This window comes from Aythya marila, assembly GCF_965140915.1.
Source record: "Aythya marila genome assembly, chromosome: 13".
Lineage (NCBI taxonomy): Eukaryota > Metazoa > Chordata > Aves > Anseriformes > Anatidae > Aythya > Aythya marila.
The window spans coordinates 9,682,450-9,708,931 of NC_139054.1; the positions used below are offsets into that span (position 1 = coordinate 9,682,450).

The window sequence follows — 26,482 nt, forward strand, 5'->3', positions numbered from 1 at the left end:
TTCCTCTGGGCATGGGTTTGTCCCCTTCAATGAGGATCAGGCCGGGGTGCTCCTGGCTGGGAGGAGCAGCCTGCCTGGGCCCCCCATCCCCTGGGCCGTGGGGCTCTGCTCGCCCGCAGCGTGCTCTCAGCAGCCACCAAGGGACCCACGGCTGGGGCAGGAGAGCGCCGTGCCCCCCTCCTCATCCTCCCTGGGGCCAAGTGCCAAAAATCGAGCCCCGTTGGGTGGTTTGGGGGCTGCCCCTGGGCGCGCAGAGCCCCTCTCTCTGTGCCGTGTGCGGCCCCCTCCTCTGCAGGCCCTGGGAGGCGGCTGAGCCTGCGCCAGGCGGCATCTTGGAGGCTGCCTTCTGCATCGCTGCCGCGCTGCTGCTGGGAGGAGGGCGGCTCTGCAGCAGCAGCCGGAGCGGGCGGCGGCGGCACAGCACCGAGCTGGGGGTCGGCCTCTCAATTCGTTCCCTTTCAGGGGCCCAGGGACTGGTGCCGAGGGCTCTCCACGTCTCCCCATGGGGAAGGAGATGCCTCGTCCCTCTCTGGGTTCCCGCTGCCACTTGACCCTGCTTTGCTGCACAGCCCAGGGCAGGGGCTGCTCCTCCCAGTGGCTGCTCCTGCAGAAGGCTCCCCCCAGCCCCGCCAGCCGGGTGAGCACAGGACAAGCACCTCGGTGGCCCCCGCAGGCTGCCCCAAGGTTGGCAGTGGGGGACACAGGGACTGGAGCAAGAGCTGGGCATGGCCGCTCTGCCCAGCCTGGCCGTCTGCCTCGCGGCCCCCCCGTTGCTGTGCTGGGTGCTAGCACTGAGCAGTGGCAGTTTTAAGTAGCTCTGACAGCTTCCAGCCCTTCTGCTCCTTCTCTGAGTCGCAGCTAAATGCTGCTTAAGACACAGCTGGAGGCGCCGGGGGGGATTTTTATCACACGCTGCCCACTGACCAACGCACGCAGCCTCCCTGTGGCCTTCAATCAGGCTGGGGGGCTGATGCTGGAGCTGTGTTAGGGTCACTGGGCTCTGTGGGGCTCGAGGCCAGCCCCAGGGGTGCCTGCAGGGGCCCAAGGGCAGCGTGTGGGTGATGCACAGCAGGTGCCCGGGGCATGGAAAGGGGCCTGAGGTCACGGGAGGCTCGGCACAGCTGGGGCAGCAGATAGGCAGCAACAGGTCCTGCCCCGTGCACCCACCCCACCCGGCGCCAGCAGCCTGCCGGGGGCAGAGGCAGCTTGTCAGGCACCACGAGAGCTGGTGTTGTGCAAGAAAATCGATCGCTGCCTGCTCCAGCAGCTGCAGCCGGGGGCTGAGCAGCCCCGCGAGTGCCCAGCGCTCCCCGTGCGGTGCCGGTGGTGGGAGCGGGTGGCGAGCCACAGCTGCAGCCCCCAGCACAGCCCCCCCAGGGCAGTAAGATTTATAGGGCTGTGCCCGGAGCCCTGCAGCTGTGGGGGCAGCCCAGGGAGCCCCTGAGATGCTGCTGGGAGTGGATGGTCCACCAGGAGCGTGGGTGCTGCTGCAGGTGGTGCCCAGGGGCTCAGGGCAGGGCTGGTGCATCCGTCCTGGTGGGCACAGGGCTCTGGTGGTGCACGGGGTGACAGGGGGCAGCTCCTGGGTGTAACGGGTCAGCAGTGAAGCTGCTCGAGCTGCCACCCACCAACGAGCAGTGGGGCAGGAAGGCTCTGAGCTGCCCTGCAGCATCCAAGTGCAGGGATCCCCTCGGCTGCACGCTCACTGACTCAGTGGCATCGGGAGAGCTGAAATAAATGCCTGCCCTTCACATGCTGCCGCACAAGCATCTTAAATGGGAAGCGGTGGCTGCTCCGCAGAGCCCGTGTCGGGTCTGGGCTGCAGCTCTGGCAGCGGGAGGGAGGCAGAGCCCAGCTCCCAGCCCCAGACTGGAACGCGTGGAGGTGTCTGCTGGTAATTGCACGTCCTTCTCTTTGATCAGGCGCCGCGGCTGATGCTGCCCTGGCAATGGCAGAGAGCTGCAGAGAACACAGACACATCCAGCAGGACCCAAATCCGTGCCCTGTTTCAAATGATTTCTGTAATCCCATCAGGCAGGAATGAAGCAGCAAGGTAGCCCCGGCACGGGCAGGCTGGGGGAGAGGCGCTGTGCCAGGAGGCTGAGCGCAGCAGGGAGAATGTCCCCGGGCTGGGAGAGGGCACACAGGGAGAAATTGGGGGTGACAGAAGGGCTGGGGGGTGGGAGTGCTGCTGGGGCTGCGGGGCTGGGGCTGCTGAACCCGAAACTCCACGCGTGGAATGGGGTGGGACGGCTGTGCCTGGCCCCAGGGCTGATGCTGGGACCGGGGCATCCCATACTGGTACCTGATGGGCTCCCCCGGCCCGGCTGGGTGCTGCGGGGCACTGGAGAGGCGGGGGCTGCTCCCAGGGCCGTGGCAAAATTCTTTTTTGGGGGATGTTCCGACGGGCAGGGCTGTGCCAGGGCACCACGGGGCTGCGGGCGGGTGGAGAGGGGCCTGTGCGGAGCGCCCAGGGTGGGTACAGGGCACGGCGGGACGGGCTGCTGGGGCGCTGCGGGGGTGCCCAGGGTGGTTGGGGGTGCTCAGAGCCCTGCAGGGGCTTCGTGGGCAGGGTGGGACCCCCAGGACACCGCGGGGACCCCCAGGAGCGGGATGCTCACGGCCACACCGGGATGCTCGGGGCGCTGCGGGGTGCCCCGGGCGGTGCCGCTGCCGGTGCCCCCCTCCCGGGGGTCTGCCGGTGCCGGTGCCCGGGAGGGATCCCCGGTGCCGGTGCGGTCCCGGGGGTGCGGTCCCGGGGTGTCCGAGCCCCGCCGGGGCCGGGTGCCCCTCTCCGCGCATCCCTCGGAAGCGGGGCGGGTCCCGGGGGCCTCTCGGTGATACCGGCGGCGGCAGCGAAGGGGTGCTGCGGCGGCGGCCCCTCCCCCGCCCGCCCCCGCCGTGCACGCGCCGCGCGCTCCCGGTGCGGGGTCGGGGCCGGACTGAGCGGAGCGCGGGGCGCGGAGCAGCCGCCGCCGCCGCCGCCGCCCCCGGCATGGCCCAGCCGCGCCGCCGCCCCCGACGGTGAGTGCGCCCCGACGGCCCCGGCCGGCACCCACCGGGCGGGCGGGGAGGGCAGCACCGGGACGGGGGGCACCGGGCGGCCGGGATGGGGCTCTCAAGGGAGGGAAGGGGCTGGTCCCGGTGCCGGTGCCGGTGGCGGTGCCGGTGCCGGTGCCGGGGGGGCCGTGCCGTGCCGTGCCGTGGCCGCCGTCCCGCGCGGTGTGGCGGGGGTTAACGGGCGGGGCGGCGGTAACGGCGGGGGTTAACGGGGCCGGATGAGCGGCCGCGGCGAGCCGGCGGGTTGCCATGGCGACGGGCTGAAAGGGGGATTGTGCGCCCGCCCAGCTGCGCGGCCCCCCCGGCTCGGCTCGACCCGCTCCATCCCGGCCCGGCCCGGCCCGGCCATCGCGGCTCGGCCCCGTGCCGCCGGCTCCAGCCCGGCCCGGTTCGGCCCGGCTCGGCTCGGAGCCGCCGTTCCCGGCCCCCTGTGCCCAGCGGGTGCACAGCCGGGCTCCGCCGCGCCGGGTGCGCCCAGCCCCGGGTAGGGCGCACGGGGCGCTGCCGGGGGGCTCCGGCACCGTGCGCCTTGGGCAGGGCTCGGCTCCGCCGCGCTCGAAGCCGTGCAGCGGGACCAGGGGCAGCACCGAGGGGCGTGCTGCAGGCGGGCAGGATGCTCCGGACACGGCAGCCCTGGTCCGCACCCAACACCCTCCAGCCAGCCGCTCTCCGCACCACGCTGTCCCCGATGGCAGCGCATCCCGGCTCCCCTGCTTGCAGCCCTTCCCGAGGCTGCAGGTGGCTGTGCCGTGAAGCAGGAGGGCTGGAGGTGCCCCCGTTGCCCATCACGCAGTGCTCTCGGGAAGCACACACGTACCCCCTTGACCTCCCCGCGCTGGACCAGAGCATCCTCAGCACCCTCCGGGGCAGGGCTGGGTGCCCCCAGGTCCCCGTGGGAGCAGGGCTCTGTGGGCGGCAGCCACCGGAGCCGGTGTCTGCAAAATGGTTAAACGCTGACATTTAGAGGTCACGCTTTTAGCATTGTGCATGTGTTTGCTTCATTTGCATTTGCAGTTAGCCCAGATCCTCGCTTTGCCGCTCGCATGTGCAGTTGCCATGGTTACACGGTACAGTCGGGATGGGGAGCTGGGTTGGACACCTGCAGACGTGCGGCTCCGAACCTCCCGAGCACCGGGGAGACGCGGGGCAGGCTCCGGCCGCGGGCACGTGGGCGCCGCGCAGCCGTGTGCTCGGGAAATGGAGCCCCGGTGCCCATCTTGGCAGGGGCTGCGTGCCGCCACCTCGTGCAGCCTCACGAGCCCTGCAGCACGCGTTCGGGGCAGCCCTGCTGGAGAGGAAGGCTGAGCCCGTGCCCCTCACATCTGGATCTGCCACTTTCGCAGACCCCGTGCGCAGGCTCTGCACCCATGGAGGTGCCGGGCAGGTTGGTGCTGCTTTGCCCCATGCCCAGCAGCCTGCCGGGGCTCCAAAAGGTGGTTTGGGAATTGGCAGGGCGCTCACTGAGGTTGCAGCTGTGGAGGTGGCGGCTTCTCTGGCTCTCCCCAGGGTCTGCTCAGTGTGCTTGGGGTTTTGTGGGCAGGGACACGACCCCGGGGACTTTTGACCAGGATGGTGCTGAGTCCGTGAGGGAGAGCGAGGAGACGGTGACTGCCAGACCCTTCTGACAGGTCCCTGTTGGCTTTGCTGTTGGGTCAAGGGAGGAGGGATTTTAGGACACCTTGTTTGGAAGGGATCTGGAGGTCATCGAGTCCTTTCAGCTCCACCTAAGCCATCCCTGACCAACAGCAGCTCTGCCAGCTCCCAATCCTCCCCTGTGACCACGGTTCTGCTGCCTCCCCAGCACCTTGCTGCAGCCTGCCCTTCCCCTCCCTGCCGGGAGCCACCTCTGTGTGGCAGGTGGGCGAGAAGGGGAGCCCTCGGAGCCATCCAGAGCCAACTGTGGCTTCGGACAGACCTCCGTGGTGTGCCCAGGTGGCACTGGTGGCAGCCGCAGTGGTGAGGAACCCGGGTGGAAGTGTGGAGGGATGGTGGGAGTCAGTGTGGATGGGGCACGGAGCGTGGCGAGCTGCTTTCTGGGCATGGCCTGGGGAGGAGCCACAGAAGACCCCTGAGGAGTTTCACGCACGGCACAAGAGGGCTGAGCACCCACGAGGTCTGTGCCCCGGTGCAGAGATGGGCACTCAGGAGCGACGGACAGGGACAGCTTGGCTCTGTCCTTTGGGCTTTAGTGCCACTGGGATGGGACAGTCGTTTGCTCCCTGTGGCATCCCAGACAGCGATTCCTCTGCTGATAAGCCGTGGTTATCTGCTGCTGCTGACAGAGCGTTTTGGAAGGCTCTTCTAAACCAGGGATTGGCACTTGAACCTGCATCCCCAGCCAAAGCCAGGGCGTGCGCAGGTCCGTGGCACGGAGTCTGGCAAGGGCACAGCAGGAGAAGCCAGCAGGATGCGTCCTGGTGCTGGGTGCTCAGGGGGAAGCTGTGGCAGAGGCAGAGCTGCGTGGTGCTGCACACCGGCCGAGAAGCTCTGGTGGTCTCCTAACGCGATGTGCCTGGGGACAGGGGGCAGGGAGCGGGCTCTGCCCGGCACTCTGTGTGCTGTCCTCAGCAGGATTCTGCAGGGCGTGTGAGGGGAATGAATAAAAGGTCCTGCCATCACCAGCGCTGGTGGTTTGAACCCACATCACTCAGTCCCTGGAGGGAATCTGACTGAGGGGGAGCTGGGGGGGAGCGGGAGCTGCAGGAGGGAGCAGGAGCTTGGGGACGCTGCCACATCCTGCCCGCTGCATGCGGCGCTTGGAAGTTTTGCCTGCTGAGGATACGTGCCAGTTGTTTGGTCGCTTGTCTGGGCTCACGAGAGGTGATAGTGGTGCGTGATGAAACCGTGCTCCTGCTTCCTGCAGGCACGTGAGGAACCCCTGCCCTTGCTGCGTTGTCCGTCCTGCAGGGCGCAGGGCGTGGGGTGATGTCTGTGAGCAGGGCTTTGTGCTGGGCAGCGCTGTTTGGGCTGGGACTGCCTTGGCAAGGAGCTCTGGGGATTGTTGGTAAAGAAGCCGTGTTCCTGACACTGCAAAACGCAGAGCAGCGTAGTAACATCTGTTATTTTCAAACTGCATCCCAGCGTGAGCATACCCTGCGAGGTGCCTGGCAAGCGGAGCTGAAGCTCTGCCTTGTGGACAGATGCTCTGGCCGTGCCAGCGGAGCAGGTGGCAAAGTTTGGGAAAGGTTGCGTTAGGGAGCATTACAGGGCTCTGGCTGTGCCTGAGCCTTGTTTGGGTCTGGGCCGGGGCTGCTGGGGCTCTCCGAAGGCGAGGCCGTTTGGCAGAGCCTCAGGAAGGTTTCTGAGACGGGCACGGGGAGGAGACTTCTGAGAACACCCTTGGCGTCACGGTCCCTTCTGCATGGGGCGCTGCAGAGATTTGCCCAACGCAGCCCCTCACGGAGAGCTGCCACCCTGCGGGAGCACGAGAAGCGCGCCCCGGGGTGCGGTGTGACCTGTGGGTCGCTGGCACGGGGGTGGCCACGCACAGAAAGTGACTGAACAAGGCAAGGATCTTCGGGCTGGGAAAGAAACAACAGAGGATGGATCAGACAGAGCTACAGAAATCACGGGAGGCCAGGAGAGAAAGGATGGAGGTTAACTGCTCCCTGATTCTTGCCATGCAAGTACAAGGTCACATCAAACGCCGCTAGCAGGAGGTGCAAACCAGGAGGAGGGGATCTGCCGCTCACAGCCGTGCTGCCAGAGCACACAAGTCCTCAGAACAAGGTGTTGCGAACAGCAAAACCTTACGCTGGCTCCAGGAGAAATGGGACAAGTTCAAGAAGGACAAGAGGTTCCCTGAGGACCAATAAATACACGGAGATACACTTGGACAGCTCCTGAGCTGCAAATTGCTCATACTTCAGGCTAGCGGCAGGGAAGCGGGCAGGGCAGGGCAGGGCAGGGTGCACCTTTGCTTTGAGCCGTGATTTCCGTGCCGTGCCCGTGGGAAGGCTGCAGCCAGCAGGAAGCTCTGGGCTCTGCACTGGGTTTATCCCTGCCCAGCTCTGAGCTGGCACGGGGCAGGCCCTTGCTGCGTGCAGGATGCTCTCCCCTCTAGCAGCTGGGCTCCTGCCCCGGTGCTGCCCCAGAGCTCGCTGCATGTAGGGGGCACGGTGGCATCGCACGGGATCCTGTTTGGGATCCTCTCCCTCTCCTCCCATCCCCTGGCCCATACTGACACCGGGAAACAGTCTCAGTCCTGCTCCTGGTTTTGTGCCCGGCTGAGAAAAGCCTCGTGTCCTGCTGTCAGTGAGGGTGCAGCTCAGCACGGGGTGCAAGAAGGCCGTCCTCCTGCTCCCAGCTGGTCTAGCAACACCCAGGGACAGCGGGGAGCCACGAGGCTGGGCCTGGGAGAGGTTTTGTGGGAGGAGAGCCTGTGTTGGGCTGGGAGACGAGGGCACGGGGCTGGGCTGTAAGGGCACAGGCCCTGGGGAGCTGGATGGCCGTGGTGCTGCCAAGCTGCTGATGGGAACGTGCTCTCCATCTCCGCCTCGCTGCCATTTTGTTCACCGCTGCCCCTGGGCCCTCCCGCTCAGATGCTCACACACTGGGGTTGTTTGGATGCTCACAGCCTTCAGGGGAGCCACGCAGTCACCTCTTGGCCGCAGAAACCTCCTCCGGCCCCCGCAGGGAGCAAGGCTTCAAAGCGGGCATCTGCCGAGGCAGAGCTGTGCTCGGGGACCTCGGCAGGGAGCACGGGCGCGTTCCTGGCACCGGGGCCGCCTCTCCTTGGCACTGCTGGTCCCTGCAGCCCGCCTGCTTGTCCTGCTTCATCCTCGCCTCCCAGGGCATCCGCAGGCTGCCTGATTTGCTCCGGTTCAGCTTATTTCTTAACACTAGGCAGCCTTTACAGTAAAACACATTAAAGGATTTTTGCCAGAGGTTTAAGGCTTTCTGCTTTTTGTGCTTGAAGATAGAAAATATGGGAGGAGAAAGCTACAAGGGAAAAATATAAAGTACATTTTGGATTAAATTTAAACAGGCTTCTTTCCTAGCTGCTGGCTTGCATGGCCTCAAGTCCTCAGCATGCCTTAGCAGCACGAGCGAGAGGGATTTTGCAGAGCTGCCCTGCTGCTGGCTGACCCTCCAGCCCGCCTGTTCTCTGTGGTCTCCTTCTCGGTCGTGCCAGCTTTGGCTTTGTTTTGGGAACACGGGTGGCCAATGGCTCTTGCTGCAGGTGGAGGCTGAGCGGAGGCTGCCGTGCACTAGGGCTGGGCTGTCAGCCCGCCTCTACCCCTCCAAGGCACAGGAGCTCAGCTCAGCTCTCCCGGTGCCCCCAGACAAAGCCTCGCCAGCAGCAGTTACCCTCGGTGGTGGGGTGGGGCGAGGATGCAGAGGGGCAGGGCGGCTTCTGCAGCACCTGCGTGCCTGCTCCGGGGGCGCACAAGTGTGAAATTCAATTTGTAGATAAGCCGTAGCGGGCGAGGAGCGCGGGGCCTGGCGTCTGCGGGAGGCAGGCAGTGTCTGGAGCAGCACAGCCTGCATGCACGGCGTGTCCTGCCTGCCAGCTCCTGGCCAGGCTGACGTCACCTCGCAGAGCGGTGGCTGCTGCAGGACGTGGCTGCTCGAAGCTGTCTCGTGTTCTCCCGGGGTCTGCAGCCCCGAGCTCGTCCCCCATCCCTGCACAGGGCCGGGGCGCAGCTGGCAGCAGGCAGGGGCTGATGCTGCAGGTGAGCTGGGCGGCTTGCAAGGACAGGCGCTGTGAGCGGGGCTGGCGCTTCCAGCAGCGCGTGGCATTTTCCCACCTCCATCTTCTCGAATTCCCTTCCTGATGTTTCCTGCGAGCCCTGCTTGCTGGCGGACACAGAGGGAGTGGGCATTACAGTCTCAGTAAATGCTCGTGCTGTTCTGTTCATCCCGTGCGTTGGACCCAGTGCTTGCAAATCCCTTTCTCCTGCCCCACTCCAGTAGCATCTGGGTCTCCCCTCCCTGAGCGCTCTGCAGAGCAGCAGCACAGCCCCTGCTGTGGGTGAAGACAATGCTGCTGTGAGCAGGGCAGCGCGGTCCCCTGAGCACTGAGCAGTGCCCTGGTGCTCTGCAGGAGCTGCCACCAGCAGTGCAGCCCGGGGAAAGCCACAGTGCCGCGAGGCAGTGGGTGGCTGCTGGTGCCACTGGGTCTGAACAGGCACCAGCGTGGTGGTATTAGGGCGATCAGCCTGTCCTGCTGTTCCTTGCCAGTCTTGGCTTTCCAGCTTCCTGAGGGAGTGAGCCTAGCCCTGCCGCCTGCTTTGTGATCCTAGAGGGGTGGCTCCGTGCGGATCACCTGCACGCCCCTTGCACAGGGATTTGCTGTCCTTGTGGAGCCGCTGTGCTCCATATCCTCGCTGCCTCGCTGGCTGACTTGGTGTCTGGTGGTGCAAGACAGGGCGGTGCAGGAAGGTGATGGGTGTACACCGCCAGATAACTTGGGACATTATTTCTGCACAGGGAAACAGAATAGTTATGTTGTCATTCAGCTTCCATGGAAAAGCTAGTTCCTGCTTCTCTCCAACCATTTTCCTTATATTTGTTCTTTGCCCCATTACTGATTACCTTCGCGCTGCATCATCCCCATGACCTGACTTACCGTTCAGCCCCATGAAACTTTGCTCAGCTAACGAAGTGATGGATAGTGATATCAGAAGAAATAGGTGACTGAGACAGGTGTCAGTAAAGGAAACAATCCTTTATCAGCTCTGCTGTTGAAACCGGAGGTTCTTACAACCGCATTCCAGATTACAACCTGTGATTAAGTGGTTTTGGCTTCCTGCTTTGAGTCAGTAAAAATGAAACGCTGATGGCTTATTTTGGTGTAGCTGTTCCTGTTCAAAGCACTCTTGGATTTTGTTGTCCACCCTCTCCAGTCGCATTCACAGGAAGTCTTTGTATTTTAAGCTGCAGTCGGTTCCTCTCTGCCCAGCCCACCTCCTTACATTTATAGAGCCTCCTCCGGACCACGCTATTCCATGGGAAGCATTGGCTGCGTGCGCTCAGCCTGCCTGCGCTCCCTGTGCTTCCCCAGCCTCCCTCCGGGCATGCGTCAGGCTGTTGGCACGGGCGGTGGGCAGGGCAGGGCAGTGTCCCGTGCAAGCTGCCCATGGCCCGGTGGCCAGAGGGGAGTCCCTGGCCTTGGTGCAACTGGGTGCCTAGAAAGGAGTGTGGGGGACTGGGATACCAGACATTTTGGGGAAGGACATGCCATCAGAGCTGGGTTTCGTACTTGCTGTTTGGTTTGGGGCCTTTCAGAAGCGGGGGTGCCACTGCACAAAACCAGCCTCTCTGGCACTGCTCTCCTTTCTTTATTAAATTTCAATCCTGCTGTTGCTAACTCAGGAAATACAAACATATTTGGACATAGAGTTTCGGAAGGTTGTTCCTCTGAAAAGAGTCTCGTGTTTGTGTAATTGCTCCCTGAAGTGGTTCAGTCATAACAATTAGTGTTGGAGGAAAAACCGGGGGCCCTGCTAGGCACGGTTGTTTCGGAGGCGGTTGTTCGGGAGAGGACACAGAAGCCGCTGCTCTGGCAGATGTGAGGGGGATGGCGACGAGCAGCTGGGATAATGTCAGCGCGCAGCTTGGCGGAGCTGGGGAAGGAAGCACGGGGAGCGCTGCTTGTGCCGGCAGCGCGCTCTTTGCTGGGTGAGGTTTGCACCAGTTGCTAGCTGCCGAGCGTGGATCTCGGATCCACAAGCAAGCTTGTATTGCTTCAAAGTGGGTGCCTGGTGCTTGTTTGTGATGTGTTGGAGAGCAAGCGAGCTGCCTTGGCATGAACTGGTGCCAAGGGCTCGCTGGAAGCAGCTCACCTGTCGGCTCGCCCCGAGCAGGTGTCTGGTAGTTCTGGGGTTCTGCGGACACATGTCGACAGACAACCTGCCTGCATGAAGCGAGCACCGGGGTGATGCTGCCACTCACAGAACTATTTCCCTAGCATGGCCGAGGTGGTCGATGCCCCACAGGTCACTAGCTGGCACTAGCCAGCCCAGTGCCCTTCAGGTGGCCTTGGCGGTGGGCCCGGTGCTGGGCTCAGCCCGTTGGGTGCTGAAGGGGTGGCTGGGCGCTGGAAGGGTTGCGGGCAGGGTCCAGGCTAGCCGAGAGGCCAGCAGCATGTCCCAGGAGCCCAAAGGGCCATTTTTGTCCTCCAGTGCTGCGTGTAGTGTTGGGCATTGCAATGTAAGAAGGAAGTAAAGCTATCAGCGTCCAAGGGGGCTGTGAAGGTGGTGACGGGCCTAGAGGGCAGGATGTGTGAGGAGAGGCTGAGGTCCCTTGGTTTGTTCAGCCCCGAGCAGAGCAGGCTGAGGGGAGGCCTCATGGCAGCCTCACGAGGGGAGTGGAGGGCAGCGACAGGACCCAAGGGAACGGCATGGAGCTGGGACAGGGGAGGGTCAGGCTGGGGGTTAGGAGAAGGTTCTGCACCCAGAGGTGGTTGGGCACTGGGACAGGCTGCCCAGGGATGTGGTCATGGCACCGAGCCTGGTAGAGTTCAGGAAGTGTTTGGACAATGCTCTCAGATGTAGAGTTTGTTTTTGGGGTGGTTCTGTATGGAGCCAGGAGTTGGACTCAATGATCCTGTGGGTCCCTTCCCATTCGATGGTTCTAGGAGCAGCTGAGGACACTTGGGTTTCTCAGGACTGGAGGACAGGAGGTTGGGGGTGTCCTCATAGCACCCTACATCTTCCTGAGGAGGGGATGCGGGGAGGGAGGTGCTCCTCCCTTCTCTGGGTATGTAGTGACAGGATGTGGGAATGTCTCACAGCTGCACCAGGGGACGTTCAGACTAGACATTAGCAAAAACTCCTTTACCAAGAAGGTAGTTGGCAAGGGAAGAGCTTCCTAGGGAGGTGGTAGATGCCCAGCACCTGTCCGTGTTTGATGTATTTGGATAACACTCGAGGAGATAATTTTTAACCTGGGGTCTGCCCTGAGGTATTCTGACTCTGAGTCTCAGTCTCAGTGATCTCTGTGGACCCCTTCCAACTGGCACTACTGCTCTACCCTACTTTACACCATTCTGCCTCTCTTGCCAGCCTGGATGGGGCCCGTTTAGGCTGCCGTACAGCAATGCCCCATCTGGCTATTGCTAAGGGTGCAGGGCGCAGCATGTGCAACCCTATTGCAGGGGCTTCTGGACAATCCTCCAGGGCTCTCTGATCTGCCAGGCTGGGTCAGGCGCTCTTCCTTCGCTGCCAGTTGTTCTGGCTGGGGAGCAAGCGCGTGTGTATCTGTGCCAAGGCCGTGGCACTGTGTTTGCTGTTTAGACAGTGGTTCTCATTAGCCTCTGCCCCTGCAGGGAAGCATTTGCGAACTGAATCCGTGCGAGCGGCAAGGTGAGGGAGAGAAAAGCTGCTGCCGTTTCTTTGTGCTGAGGTCAGGGAAGCTGCAACGTGAGATAATCCAGATTATTTCTACCCAGAACGTGGCACTGAACGGCCTACTTCCAGCAGCTGTCTGTGAGCGGCGTGGAAGTCCGGCAGCCCACCAAGAGGCTGCTGCCGCTGCCCTCTTCACAGCCAGGGATCTGTCCCACAGCCTCTCGCTCGCACAGCAGCTGCTTGCTGTGCCATGCGGCCCTCCCCCAGCTTTCTGCACGCTCCTGGGAAGCAGTGAGTGGGAAGGTCAGTCGAAATGGAGACCGGCTCAAGGTGAACGTGTGGCCCACGCCCAGACAGCCCAGGCTGTCGAACACGGTTGTCCTTGGATCCTCTACGGAGGCCACCCTGCACTTGCCTCGGCAGTATTGGGTGCTTACCCCACCACTGTCCCTGCTGCAGTGCTCACCGGCTGTCCTTCAGCAGCATCGCCACTCCCTGCACAGTGACACTGAGATACTGCCTGCGTTTTTGGAGCTTCTGATGCTAAATGGGAGTTGGAAGGGAGCCAGGTTATGTCACCCGCTGGGTTGTGTGCCTTCTGGAGGAGGCAGGAGCAGGGCGTCGAACAGTGCACTGGAATCGACACCAAAAATCACAGAATCACAGAATGGCTTGGGTTGGAAGGGACCTTAAAGCCCATCCACTTCCATCCCCCCCTGCCATGGTCAGGGATGCCACCCACTAGGTCAGGTTGCCCAGTGCCTCATCCACCTGGTCTCGAACACCTTCAAGGTGTGGGTCGCCCGCAGCTTCTCGGGGCAGCCAGTTCCAGTGAAAAAGAAAGTCTGGAAAGGCAGGAGTGTGGGCAAGGGAAAGGTCTGCCTTGGTCCTGGGGTCCTTCCCAAGGCGGGCAGGATCTGCTTCTTCCTGAAGGACCTTTCACCAGGCGTGGAGGAAATGGGGCCGGGCCATATCGCAGCAGGGGGCCGTTGGCACGGCAGCAGAAGCGGCACTGAAATTTCTAGGGATTTGGGGCAACATTTTTGCTGTTCTGAATGGGAGCTCTCGAGGATCTCGGTGTGTGTCTGGGAGTTGTCTAAGAGCTTCTGTCCCACATATGTTCCTGCGGCACTGAGGAACTTAACCGAGGCTTCTCTTGAGGTCTCTTATCTTTCTTCTCCCCAGGGCATTGGACACACAGCTGAGTGTCTCATCGGCTTCTGGCGTTCAGCTTTGCTTAAGTACTGGTGATACTGTGGGTAGAAGTTAGAAAAGGCAGGTCACAGGGAAGCATCTGGCAATTGAAGTGAATGAGGGTGAGGTTTGCGGCTGTTTTTCCCTCTGTACCACCAGAGTGACTGAGGTGCTGTGCTGTTGGAGGTGTTGCAGATGCGCCTCTGGGAGGAGGACGAGATGGGGGCACGGGGCTCTCAGGGAGACCTGCAGAGCAGGGGACAGCTGTGGTGGGCTCCATGCTGCTGGGAAGCTTCCAGAGTGCTCTGCTCCCTCAGAGCCTCCTAAACACTAGGTGACCAGTGCTGAGCCACCAAGGGCAGGGACAGAGCTGCCAGCCAGGGGAATGAGAAGTGTAGGGGACTGGGCTGGAGGGGACATCGAGGTGTCATTTGCTCTGTCCACCTGCCTTGGAGCACCCTTTGCTGATGAGCTTACCTTTACCCTTCCCTGGTGTACACCTGGCTCCTTTCTTAACGTGGAAGCGTCTCCTCCAGCCACAAAAGGAATTACGCACTTCACTCACACGAGCGAAGCAGCAATATATTTATTGATGAAAATAGTGATTTAGCAGTGCTTAATTGTGAGCGAGACAGCGATTTAACAATTTTCTAATGGTAAATGTGACATTAACAAGATTCGTGATGGCAAGGCCACTTCATTATTTACTGCACAGAGGAGAGGGTCAGACTACAAGCCTCAGGGAGACCCTCACGGTGAGCCATGAGGTTCAGCACGGAGTTCCTTTTGCTGTCCAAACTCCGAGGAGCCTAGATATGACCGGATCCTATCCCAATCCCAGGCTTAACAGTTTATGCCTGGAGGACTGTGTGCACATCAATCCTTTATGTCACTTAGCTAAGCTAACGACGTTGGAGCATGCTTAGTAAATTACTTGCAGAGTTTCAACAAGCTAGCTAGCAGTCACCTGCTGAGCGTCTGTCACAGGTAAGGAATCTCTCGGCTTCAAGGAGGAGCCTTGAGAGGCGTCCCTGCTCAAGGAGATCCTGGCATCCAGCCTGCTGCAGCACAGGAGAGCTCAACAGGCTCTGGGCTGTCCTCTGTTTATGGGGTAGGACGACTGATGACTAGCTGTATCTGCATGCCAGCTGGGTTTGGGTGGTGCATGCACCTTTTAGCCCTTGGATCTGTCTCCCCCGAGTCCACCTTGAACCCAGCTCAGCTACCATGATGGGATGTGTCCATCAGGGTCACCACCGATGGCTCTCACCCACGGAGGGTCAGGCTTTGGGGCAGGGGGAGGACGCTGCCACGACTGCCTAGCACTGAGTTCAGCATCAGACTGTTCTGGGCGTTTTTTTGCAGCAGCCTTTCCGTGTTGTAAAACTGCACCTGCTGACAAGACTTGTCTTCCAGGCTTCTGTTCAAGGCCATGCTTCCCAGGCTTTTTGTGGCCTTGCTGGTCTCCTGTGGCCTCTCTTGGTTGGCCCAAATCTTTTGGGGGATGAAGCAGTTCTCTAGAGAACAGGATAATTGCTTGATGCATCGTTACGAGCTGGAGGAGAGCAGAATAACGAGAGGCAGTTCGTGCGCCTTTATAAGCTGTCCTACACATCCTAGGGTACTTGCCCGTTCCTGTGACAATGACATGCTGGCTCACGCTCAGTTTGTACTCCCCTGTAGCCCTTTTGACCCTTCTGGCAGCAGCACTGTTGCCTTTTCTTCCCCAGCCCGCATTTATGCTGCTGCTTTCTCCTGCCAGCGCCTCTCAGCCCTGCCCATCACCACCCAGCCCTCTCTCCAGTTTGTCAGGAGCACGTCAAGTTCCAGCCCTGGCCTCCAAAGCCCTGGGTGTCGTGTGCAGATTTTAAAACATACCTCGTCCTGTCATTTAGGTCACCCAGAGAAATGCTGAGCTGTAACAGCAGCGGGGCAGACCTTGCTGAAACCCTGCTTGTCCCTGCTCAGTGTGACTGAGTGCCGCTGGTAACCATTTATTGCTGTGCACGAGCTGTGTGATGGATTGAATTCCCAGAACTGCTCCCCCGGTGCTGCAGGACAGGGAAACGTCTGCCTGCAGCATGGATGAGAAACCTGGTGTCAGAAAGACCCGCTGGGCACAACCCGTTGTGCTTAACCACCGCTCCGTAGTGTTAGCCTCAAGCACCAACCCAGGCCAAAACCCTCAGAGGGTGAGAGCTGGCAGAGAAATGCTGGGGCCCAGGGACATGGGCACATCAGCCCGGTGCTGCTGCAGCTCCTGTGCTCCCGAGGTTCCTGCAGCACCGCCGGCCAGGCAGAAGGCACCGGCGGCTGGCAAGAGCCGAAATCGCTGCGTGCAGGAGGAGAGCAGCGAGGGGGCTGGCAGGGAGGGAAGCAGCAGGGTGCGGATTGCTGGGAGCGGAGCGGAGATCCGATGCGAGGGCCCGGCCTGGCAGCGCTCGCCCACAGCTCTCAGCCAGCAGAGGTGTGGATCCGACTCTTCTGGCTGGCGCGGGGACGCCTCGCTGTGCATCTGCAACCGCGGCTTCGCGGGATCCGCCTGCTCAGGTTTCCATGGAGAGCGTCTTGTTGTTGGGGAGGGAGCAGCCTGGCAGACAGTACAGTCGTGGAAATACCGATACAGCGTTTGTTTTCCAAGATGCATGAATAAAATCATTAACAGTTAGCAGCCTCACTTCCTCCGCTCGCACCAGCCGCCCTCCGCGGTCTGGCAGGACGACCCAGGATGCCTGCAGCGGCTTTATTCTCCCGGCTCCTCGCTCGTGCGCTCGTCTCGGTGTCCCCAGCTTGGCCGTATCTGCCCGGGCGAGCCGGGTTTCACTTCCAGTTGGCAGCCTCCATTTCCTACTGGCAGCCTCCAGCGCTCGCGAGGGCTGCGGGGAGGCAGCAGCCACCTTTGCCGGGGGAAGAGCTGGGCTGGCCGGGAACAGCGGGAGGAGCCGTAGGCGGCTCATCCTGGGGATGCTTCGCTCCCACCTCCCGTGGGATGCGAGGGAATAGCTTCCCGAACAAAACGTCCTCTCCTGGATCTTCTCTTTCGTTACTGCGTGTGCTTGGGCAGGCTGGGGGAAGGAGCCTTCAGCCCCTCTGGGGTGAGCGCAGCGATGCAGGGCTCATGCAGCTGCCCCCGGGAGCGCCTCGGTGGAGAGGGCTGGGTGTTGGTGTTGGTGGCAGCCCGTCGATATTAAATTAAGGCTAAATTCCCGTACTAAATGTTACGCTAACACGAAGTTACAGCAGGGAGCGCAGAGCGCAGAACAGCAATATGCGGGTAAGATGTGTTTCGGGGGGATTGTAATCATCCCAAATGAGGCGTTTGAAACCCAGGGAGTTCCAGATTTAGGGCTTGCGTTGTTTTTGTTGTTGTAATTGAAAACCAATCCAAACATAGGAGGGTTTAGGAGCAGGTTGCTGAGATTGTTTGGGTGCCTTTATTCTGTGCTGCAGGGGCATCGGCAGATGGAGGAGAAAAGTCTGTAAAAAACGATGGAACCAAATCTGGAATTACAAATGTTCAAATAGCGTGATGTGGATTTTATTGTCAGCACTCTGTGGCTCTCCGAGGTAACATTAGGGTTGTTGGGTCTTGACTGTGCATCTCTATCCGGACACACTTGGCTGTTGCTAATGTAACTCACCTCCGTCTCTGATGCTTCACACAGCTCATAATTTGAGACAACTGCAAATCTGGTAGCATGATTTTATTTGCATTATGGAAGTGTACTTGGAACTTTAATTCTACCATAACAGACAGTTTTTTGTCTTCAGATTTCCGTTTTTTACAGAGCTGTTGGAAGAACCATGGGTGAGGATTAAGCAACCCAAAAGGATATCATGATAGCATAATCAGGAGGAGCAGCTGGTTTGGGCTCTGTTTTACTTTAAAAAAAATAAAATAAAACAATCTCTTCGTTGTGCAGTACACAACGACACAGCGGCTATGCCAGGTGTGCAGCCACCCCAAGGATGGGAAGCGGGGGGTGAGTTCAGCCCTAATTTTGTGGTGCCCGGTGTGCCTCACGCTGTGAAATCCCTTGGCTGAGGCAGTGCTGGAGCTGCCATGCTCAAGGCGATGCACGGCCACGGCTCTGGGAGAGCTCGGAGCCAGGGAATCCTCTGGTAAGCCACAGGGCTGCGGCGTGCTCCTGCAGAGCAGGAACGAGGGCTGGCAGCGAATGGCTCTGCTGGGAGCTACGGGCAGTATCGAGGTTGCCCGTAGCGCCCAGGCGTGCCAACGAGATACGACACTCATTAATAATTTGGCTTCATCCTAACCCGCGGCATCCAAAGGACGAGGACAGATGATGTGGGCTGGATGCTTTGCCTTCCAGCAGCGCCGTGCTCAGCGGATGAGCGATGGTTTTCCTCCGGAGCTGGGGGCAGAGCGGGGCGGCAGCAGCAGTGGTGTGACCGCAGAGCTCAGGGTGCTGGGGTGCCTCGGCTGCCTTTCTGCCCTTGGTACGCTTCTTTTGCTCTCGCGTTGCATTTTGTAGCCTCCAGCACCTGTTTTGGGGTAACGCAGCAGTGTCAGCATCCTGCAGTGCGTGCTTGTCTGGTGCCACCTCCCCTGGTCAGGCAGCAGGCGGGGACAGAGGGGTGCTCCGGGGCACAGAGCAGGATGCCCTGGATATTGCTGCTCCTCCTCGCCCATCGCTCCTGGTGCTGTCCCTGCCTCACACCGCTGCTGTCTGTGGGCTCTGGAAGCACGTCTGCGTTCCCAGCCCTGCACAGCCTCGCTGCTCGGGCGGACCGGATGCAGCAACGTGATTTTCTGGGCTGAGTGTTTCTTATTACGCCTGTCAGACACTGATTTCTGAGCCTGCCGTGTTCCCTGGGCATACCAGGAGGGCAGGCACAGCACAGGCCCATTTCCTTAATGACCGGCAGTGAATTGCCTGCACATGTGCAGTGCAGATTTGAGACGCCCTCCGTGTATTTTTTTTTTTTTTCTCTGCGGATTTTCCTCGTTGGATGAGGTGTTCTCCATTAGTGGAGTCCCTGCCCAGCTGAGCCTTGAACAGAGCCTCTTCCTTCCATCTGCACACAGCCCTTATTTTGTGCTCCAGTAATTCCAGTGCAGCTCTGCTCCCCTCTGAGCTTTGGAGAGATTTTACCAGGTGGGCACCTAAGGATGCTCTGGGGCAAAATGGAGGTGCCCTGCCGCCGTCCCTGCCAGGGTAAGCACGTGTGGCTGAGACGGGCGGCAGCCTCTGACCCCCTCCCCGAGCAGTGCCTTCAGCAGGGACCGGCTCACCGAGGCCAGGATCCGGCCTCTCACTGACTCCAGAAGCCCACGAGCGAGCGTGGCCGCGGTGTGCCCGTCCCCAGGAGCCGGGGGGAGGCGAGGGGGGGCCCTTACATAAGCCCTGAATGCGGCAGGCGGAGCGGGGAGGGGAAGGGCAGAGCGCTGGAAATCCAGGCAGCCTCCAGCCAGGGCTCCCCGCTGCAGCCCTGCACGCTGACACGTGGCCTCAGGTCCTCGTCCCCAGCCACCTGCACGGTGTCCGTGCCCCCCGCCACCCTACGTGGGGCAGCAGAGTGGGGGGGGACGTGGCCATGGACCCCTGCCCACCCAGCCAGGGGTCCCTCTGTGCCATGGGTGGGCTCAGTGTGTGCAGCTGGGCGCTGTCTCTGTGTCCGCACGTGCTCAGGGCTCCGTCTCCTGGAGCACCTCGGGTGTTCCCCAGCATCCCAACTCGGGCTCCTGCCCCGGGGGGGTGAACACCGGCCCCTTCTCGAGCACGGGGAGCGCTCTGCACCCAGGTAGGAGCGGGCACCCCGGGCGCTGCAGCCCCGTGGCTCTTTGCAGGGTGAGTGCTGTTAATTCCCTCCGTCTCTCCGCAGCATCAGCAATCCCAGCCGGGCCGGGCCGTTCGAAGGGGGACCGCAGCAGGCAGCTCGCAGGCTCTGAGGCGCGGCGGCACGTCAATCCGGGGCACAGTCCCTGAGTCGCTGGGCTCTCCCGCCCCACGGATCTGGCCGTTCCTGCTGGGAAAACCGGAGGCTTGCGGTGATGGGGATGCGCTGAGCCCTCGCCCCAGGTAGCTTCAGGCCTGGATGTTGGTGCTGCTCCTCCCGGACGATGTGGCTGATACTCTGGAGAAGCCCTCTCTTGCCCCCTGTTCTCCAAGTGCCTGAGCTGGTGGCCGGCTGGGACCTGCGTCTCGCCCTGTGGGTCCTGAGCTTCGCCTCGGCCGTCGTGCGCATGGAGGGCCAGGTCTACTCACCCACCGTCAACACGCACTATGGGAAGCTGCGGGGGGTGCGCGTGCCGCTGCCCAGCGAGATTTTGGGACCCGTGGACCAGTACCTGGGGGTGCCTTACGCCGCCCCCCCCGTCGGGGAGAAGAGGTTCATGCCCCCCGAGCCGCCGCCCTCCTGGTCGGGCATCAGGAACGCTACCCACTTCTCGCCGGTCTGCCCCCAGAACATCCACAACGCCGTTCCCGAGATCATGCTGCCCATCTGGTTTACCTCCAACCTGGACATCGTGGCCACCTACATCCAGGACCCCAACGAGGACTGTCTGTACCTCAACATCTACATCCCCACGGAGGATGGTGAGTCCCCACCGGGGCGCCCGCAGGAGCGAGCGCTCTGGGAGGGCAGGGGGGGCCGCCCTGCCCCTGCCCCTGCCCCTGCCCGGCAGCGGTTGGTCTCACCTGGGTGTTGTGTTTGCCGCATGTGGTTGTGGACCCTGCAGCATGCTGTCTGTTCGTGGAAAGCTTCCTCTGGCCACTCAGCTCGCCCTCAGCTGCCATCTCTGTCTCGCGTGCTCCCGCCCCTCCACGCCTCTCGGTCCCGTCCCCCCCCCTCTCTCCCTTCCACCTCCATGGCATCGTCACGGGTTCCTCTCTTGTGTTGCTAAATCTGAATCAGACTCTCTGACCGCAGATCCACAGAGCGACGAGCTGGTTTGTGCTCCCCAGGCGCCGAGTGCCAGGTTCTGTCTTGAGTTGGTTTGGGTTTGTCCTTCCTCCCCCCTTCCCACCCCCAGGTCCATGCGCTAGCCGTGGGCACGGGCTGCGGCCGCCGCTGGGAGGAACACTCTGCCTCTCCCGGGGCCGGGCTGCTCGGGCCAGGAAGGGGCCACAGAGCCCTTTTTGGGGCCGCAAAAGCCCTTTTGGGGGATCCTGGCGCAGGCGGGAGGTTGGGGGCATCGCTCTGCAGCTGCAGCCGAGCATGAGGGGCACGGTCCCGCGGTGGTGAGGCCGAGCAGCACCGGCTGCCTCCTGGCTAACCTTTTCCTTCGCAGGGCACCCCACCTGAACCGTAAGTAGAGGGTGGAGGAGGCAGCACCTTGCCCACCTGCCCGCCACAGCCTCACCACCGCGGGAGCCCCGGGGGGCTGCAGGGGGCTGGATGGGACACGGGGCAGCTCTGCCCCGCTCAGGGCAGCCTCGCCGGCTCTGCCCCTCCGTCCCGGTGGGCTCTCGGCCGCCCCTTCCCACCCGCCCAGCACGGCTGGCCCAGAGTTTTCCTCCCACGGCGCCGCTCCCTCCCCACCTCCCGCGGTCCCGGGGCGGCGGGTGGGCGGCAGCGTGGTTGTGATTGCATGCCCCCTCCAGCCGGTGGAGCCTCCTGTTATTTTGTAGTCTTTTATTCATTTTACAGTAAAACGGATTTCCAAGGAATGCACCCGAAAGCCCAACAAGAAAATATGTAGGAAAGGAGGTATGTAGCAAGCCGACCGGCAGAGAGGCACAGAGAGGAAAGAGAGAGAGAGTGAGAGAGAGTGAGAGGGTGCCTGTCGGTTCTCTCTGGCCCCGCGGCGTGCTCCTCCAGCGCCTCTCTGTGCCGCGACCGCCCGCGGGCCCCGAGCAGCCCTGCCCCGCTGCCGCCCGCTCCCCGCCCGCAGGGACCCGCGGGTGCTGCGGCCGCCTGGGCTCCTGCCCCGCAGCCGGGCTGAGGGCAGAGCAGGATGCTCCTGTGCTCCCAGGCCTTTCAGAACAGCTGCTGGCAGGCTGAGCCCGTGCTTCCCGGTCCCTTTGGTCATGGGGAGCGCGTAAATGCGCCTGTTCCCAGAGCAGGCAAGGGGCTCCCTCCCACCCCTGGGTACCGACCCGCTCAGGGGGGCACCTGGCTGTAGATGGGGCCTGAGCTCCTCCCCTCGTTGCATCCCTGGTCGTTAGCAGCCAGAGCTCTGTGGTTAAAGCATCGGTCCTGGCCTGGCCGTGTAAACACTGCCATGTTCTGCCCCAACCCCTTTTCTGCCCTTGGCTGTGCTGGCAGGGCTGCGTGCATCCCTATATTCATCCATCCACACACATACAGACACTCCCAGACACGGCTGTGCGAGCTCAGGATGTGCTCTCCACCTCCTCAAATCGCACCCTCCCTAAGCTGCAGCCTCCCCGGAGGCGGCAGAGCATCTCCAGCGCAGACACAGCTCCGCTTTGTCTCGTCGCTGTCTCCAGGGCTGCGCGGGGCTCCTCCCGCTGCACTGCAGCTTGGGCACCCAAAATAATCCCGATCCAACCCCAGTGCCACGAGCCGGGGAGTGGGAGATGCACAAACCAGACCCCTCCTGTCTCCCTCAATCCCTGCAGGATGCTCCCTCCATCCCACCGCCCAGCCCCACGCAGGCAGGCAGAGCCCAGGCTGCTCCCTGCATCACCCCATCCTCCTCGCTGCCCCGAGGTGCCCGCGGCCGGGCCGCCCAGCTCTTCTGAAAGGCTCAGGAGGAGGTGTCCTGCCGGGCTGGAGCTGCCCTCCCCGCCTGCCGCCGCCTCCGCACCGCCGTGCCGGGCACCCCGCGCAGGGGGCCCCGGCTCTGCCGCTTTTCTCTTCATGCCCCCGCGTTTCACGGGGCTGGCGCAGCTGGGCTCAGAGGTTTGGGGAGCTCTTTTCCTTCCAGCGACTATTTTTTTTTGTTGTTGTTGTTGTTTTTCTTTCCCCCCCCCTCCCTGAGTTCTGTCGTTTGGTTTCTTTGCTTTGCTTTTCCTGTGGCTGTCCTGGCTATTCACACGCCATCTCTCCGAGTGCCAAGGCTGCCCCTGAAAGGGCTGGCGCATTAGGGAGTCTCCGCACGCCGCCTCCGGCGCAGGCTGTGCCAGCGACACCGAGACACTTCAAAGCGCTTCCTCTCCCGGCCCTCTGGGGCTGGGGTCCCCGCGGGAGCCCCCCGCAGCCCGGGCAGAGCAGAAGGGGTTGGGGTAGGGCAGGAGAAGGGGTGGCACAGGGCACAATGAACCACTTCGGGTGCCTTCTCCTCCTTGTTCTGCCCCCCACCAGCTCTGCCCGCCAGCAGTTCCCCTGCAGTGGCTCTGAGGATGCCTTTGGTGGCCTGTGCCATGCGGTGGCAGCTCCCGGGGAGGCGGCGGGGATGTGCCTCCTGCCCTGTGCCTCCTGCCCCGTGCTGGCAGCATCGGCTCTGGATGGGCAGAGCCAGGGATCTGGGCATCCAGGCGTGATGTGCAGAGGATTAAAGCGCCCAGCTGCTGCCGCTGCCCTTCAGCTCCGGCCGCTGAGCTGGTGTCTGTTGACTCGAATTAATTGAATAACTTGTGAAGAGGCACTTAGCTCTGAATGTCCTGGGTTAGTAGTGCTTAGGGCGAGGATAACACACCTGCAGCGCTTGTTTGTTCGGACTTGGTGTCATTTGAACATCATCTTGTTCAGCAATGCTCCTGATTACTATTTCTAAGGCCATCTTGTGTATGACTGGTCAACGAGCTCTCCTCTCGCAGAGCGAGAGCCTGTCTAGTATTTTGGTGGTTTGAAATGCCTCGGCTCTCGCCTCACTGTTGTTTTCATCTCACAGCAGCCAAAGGGCTAAGATTTTATCAGAAATCATCCCCGTCTCCACCAGACAGAAAAACCTCCCTGTCTCCCCGCCCTAGTTCCTGCTTGGGTGCACATCGGTCCCCTCTCCTGGGACAGGGCAGGGCAGCAGCGCTTTGGGACTAATTAGCCATGCACAGCGCAGGAGGATCTGTTGAACCATCTAGGTTCAGCTGCTGCTCGTGGTTTGCTGTGAAAATAAAGCTCTGCCCACCGGAGGAGCGTGTACGTGCACACAGCACAGGGCCTATGGATGCTCCTGTCAGACCCCCCTGGTTTTTACTAGGGACCAGCCTGGCCTCTGTGGCGTGGCTGGGGGCACGTGGCCACCCCTGTGCTCTGCTACTGTGCCAGAACATGATGTACAAAGGTGAGGGGCAGCGTCAGTGCTGGCAGGCACCAGGGCACGAGGAGTCTGGTGCTTTTGTGGAGCCCCAGGAGGATGGAGATGGCTCCTCAGCATCGCCCAGGGGCAGGGAGGCGCCGGGCAGCAGGGAGGAAAGGCTCCTGCCCGGCTGCTGGAGCCGGAGAAGGACTGGGTCCTGCTCTTGCTCCTCTCTTATCTGCACCACGACGGCTGCAAGGAGCTGGGATCCCTGCCCTCTTTATCACTGTTTGCACTGGCGTCAGTGCTATTGGAACAGTTTGCTTAAGATAGTATAAATCCGGTGCGGATGCTCCTGTTTAAGGAAAACTGATTTTATTTTTTTCTGAACTTGGGCTTAAATCTTCCTAGGGACTTCAGATAAGCGCGCATGCATCCTTCCTATCACCCTGAACAGTGTCACTCCGCAGTCAGCTCGCGGTTAAGCAGCGTAACAGGCACTCGCACTGGGTGAGCAGAATGAATTTTTGATGGCTGAGGAGAGCAGGAGCCACAAGTCCTTTGGTTTTCCCGGCTGTGAACCAAGCTCAGACGAGCCCAGGGAGCTGGTGGGCCAGGAGGGCAGCGCTGGGCTCTGGGCTGCAGCCCGTGCTGGAGCAGAGCAGCATCTCCTGCTGCGGTGGCACTGCAACAGCAGGTGCTGGGAGGCAACCGAGCAAACAGTGAGGTGTGAGAGCACCTGCTGTGTTGTTTCTCTTGTGGGATTGCAGGGCGTTGGTGTAGTTATGGGGTGAGCAGCACGGCTGGACTCGCTACAGCTGTGGCAGCCCCAGCCAGCTCCCTCCCCACGCCGTGCCACCTCTCCCAGCTACAGCTCCGAAGCACGGGGCGGGTGAAGGATTGCAGCCTGCAGCAGTCATTAGAGAAAATCCCTCTCCCCGTGCATTACCAGGGAAGCTGGAGAGGAGCTCTGCGTAGCAAACACTGCACGGGTACTTTGTCATTTGAGTGCTTTCTGGGCTCGCAGCTCTCCCTGTCGAAGATGCACCCGGTCAAGCCCACGGCGCCTGTCTGCAGGCAGGCTGGGGCTGTGTGTGCCGGGTGGGGAAGGGGACACAGCAGGAGGGGGGTGCTGGGGCACCAGGGCAGAGGGCAGGGGCTCCTGGGGTGAGGCTGGAGGGGTGCGGTAACCAGACGGCTGTGAGGAGGCAGGGCACAGAGCACTGGGTTGGGAGGTGAACTCGGAGATCAGCGGGCTGGCTCTGGAGACGTCCCTGCCCAAGGACAGGAGCTGCTCCGCCTAACGTGTGCCCAGCATTTGTCACACATCTCCTTAACCCCCTCCCCAGGCCATCACTTCCACTGCTTTTCTGCCCTATCTGCCAGAAAGGTTTTCTTTTTGCCCAGCTTAACCCTGCCTCCTGTGGCTTCGCTGCTGCTGTCCCATGCAGCAGGAGCCACTTTCCCGTGTCACCGCTGCCCCGTGGCCTGTCCTGCCTAGGGAGGCCGTGAGCACAGCTCCCTTCAGCTTCCTGCTGTCAGCATTTGGGTGACCTTGTCTCCCTCAAACTTCGCTTGCTGATGGATTTTCCAGACTCCTGGTCCTTGCTCGGTGGGCTGCCAGCAGAAGGTCACAGCACGGGGCACTGTGCAGCTCACCAGCGGCGGCTGCGCCTTGCTGCTCCCCCTCAGGCCCTGCTCTTGTCTTCTGAGTGGGACGAGGCTGCTGTCCCCAGCCAGGGCTTCAGCCAGCACCGCGGGTTATCCCTGCTGAGGATGGGTGTTTGCACCTGGCCCCACGGAGCTGCCCGTGTCACTGATTCCTTTCACACTCAAATCCTGTCCCCTCATCTCTGCCATCTGCGAGTGGGACAGTGCCACTCTGTCACCTCCCGGGGTGGCAGTGGGAGTGACTCCCCGACTTCGGCTTCCCAGCTACTCTTGCACCCACTTTCACTTCATCTAATCCTTACCCAAGGCTGCACCTCGCTGATGGAGCAGCCCCTTGCTGGGACAGAGCTGGGCTGATAGGAACAAGGCACTGGGACCATGCTGGTGCTTGGTGGGACTCCAAGTTTTGCAGGACCTTACAGGAACCGATGTTTTTTTGTGGCGTGGGGATGCTCCCATTACAGTCCAGTGGTTTGTGGTGCGATGAGCAGGGCTGCAGGGCATCGTGGCATTTCGGCCGTGCTGGTGGCAGAGGACAGCCAGCAGCAGCAGAGCCGGCAGCGGGGCCCCCTGTGCGCACCCCACGGGACACGGCTCGGGGATGCTCGGGGATGCTCGGGGATGCTCGGGGATGCTCGCTGCCCCCAGCGCCCCGGGGAGGATCTGGGAAGGGCCCCGGGGAGCGGCATCGCGGTGCCGGGGCAGCCTTGCCCCTGCCCTGCCGTGGCTCTGGGAGAGGTGCAGTGTGAGTAGCCAGCAGTGCTGTGGGGCGCAGGCCTGGCCCCACCGTCTCTGCTATCATGCTATTTTTGAATTCTCTTTTGTTGTTTTTTTTTTCTTTCTTTTTTTCTTTCTTTTTTTTTTTTATTTTGTTGTTGTTGTTTTGTTTTGTTTTCCTTTCTGTTCTGTCTCCTCGTGTTTGGTCCCTAGGAGCCAGCGCTAAGAAACAGGGAGAGGACTTAGCGGATAATGACGGGGATGAAGACGAAGGTATTTCTGTGCTCGAGGCTGCCACTGCATGACACGCAAAGCAACTCCGTTTGCCCGCCATCCGCTGCCATCCCCAGGGAGCCCCGTGTGTGTCTGTCTCGGCGCTGGGCAGCTGCGCGGGGCGGGGGGCCGGGGGGCCGGCTGTGCAGGGCTCAGGCCCTTC

General features: G+C 61.7%; 1 protein-coding gene across 4 annotated transcripts in view; it reads left to right on the forward strand.

Moving 5' to 3' along the window:
* The first annotated feature begins 1,978 nt into the window (after positions 1-1,978).
* Positions 1,979-26,482, forward strand: part of NLGN3 (neuroligin 3) — a 34,928-nt gene continuing 10,424 nt past the window's right edge. Inside the window, exons 1-3 of one of the 4 annotated variants that reach the window (XM_082770899.1) lie at positions 19,593-20,110; positions 21,165-21,224; positions 26,260-26,319. In XM_082770899.1, the coding sequence (XP_082627025.1) occupies positions 19,633-20,110; positions 21,165-21,224; positions 26,260-26,319 (598 nt within the window). In that variant the 5' untranslated portion in view covers positions 19,593-19,632. Of the gene's footprint in view, positions 2,054-2,960; positions 3,025-19,394; positions 20,111-21,164; positions 21,225-26,259; positions 26,320-26,482 lie in introns of those variants that run through there. The other 3 variants (XM_082770897.1, XM_082770896.1, XM_082770898.1) reach the window with 3 other exon arrangements.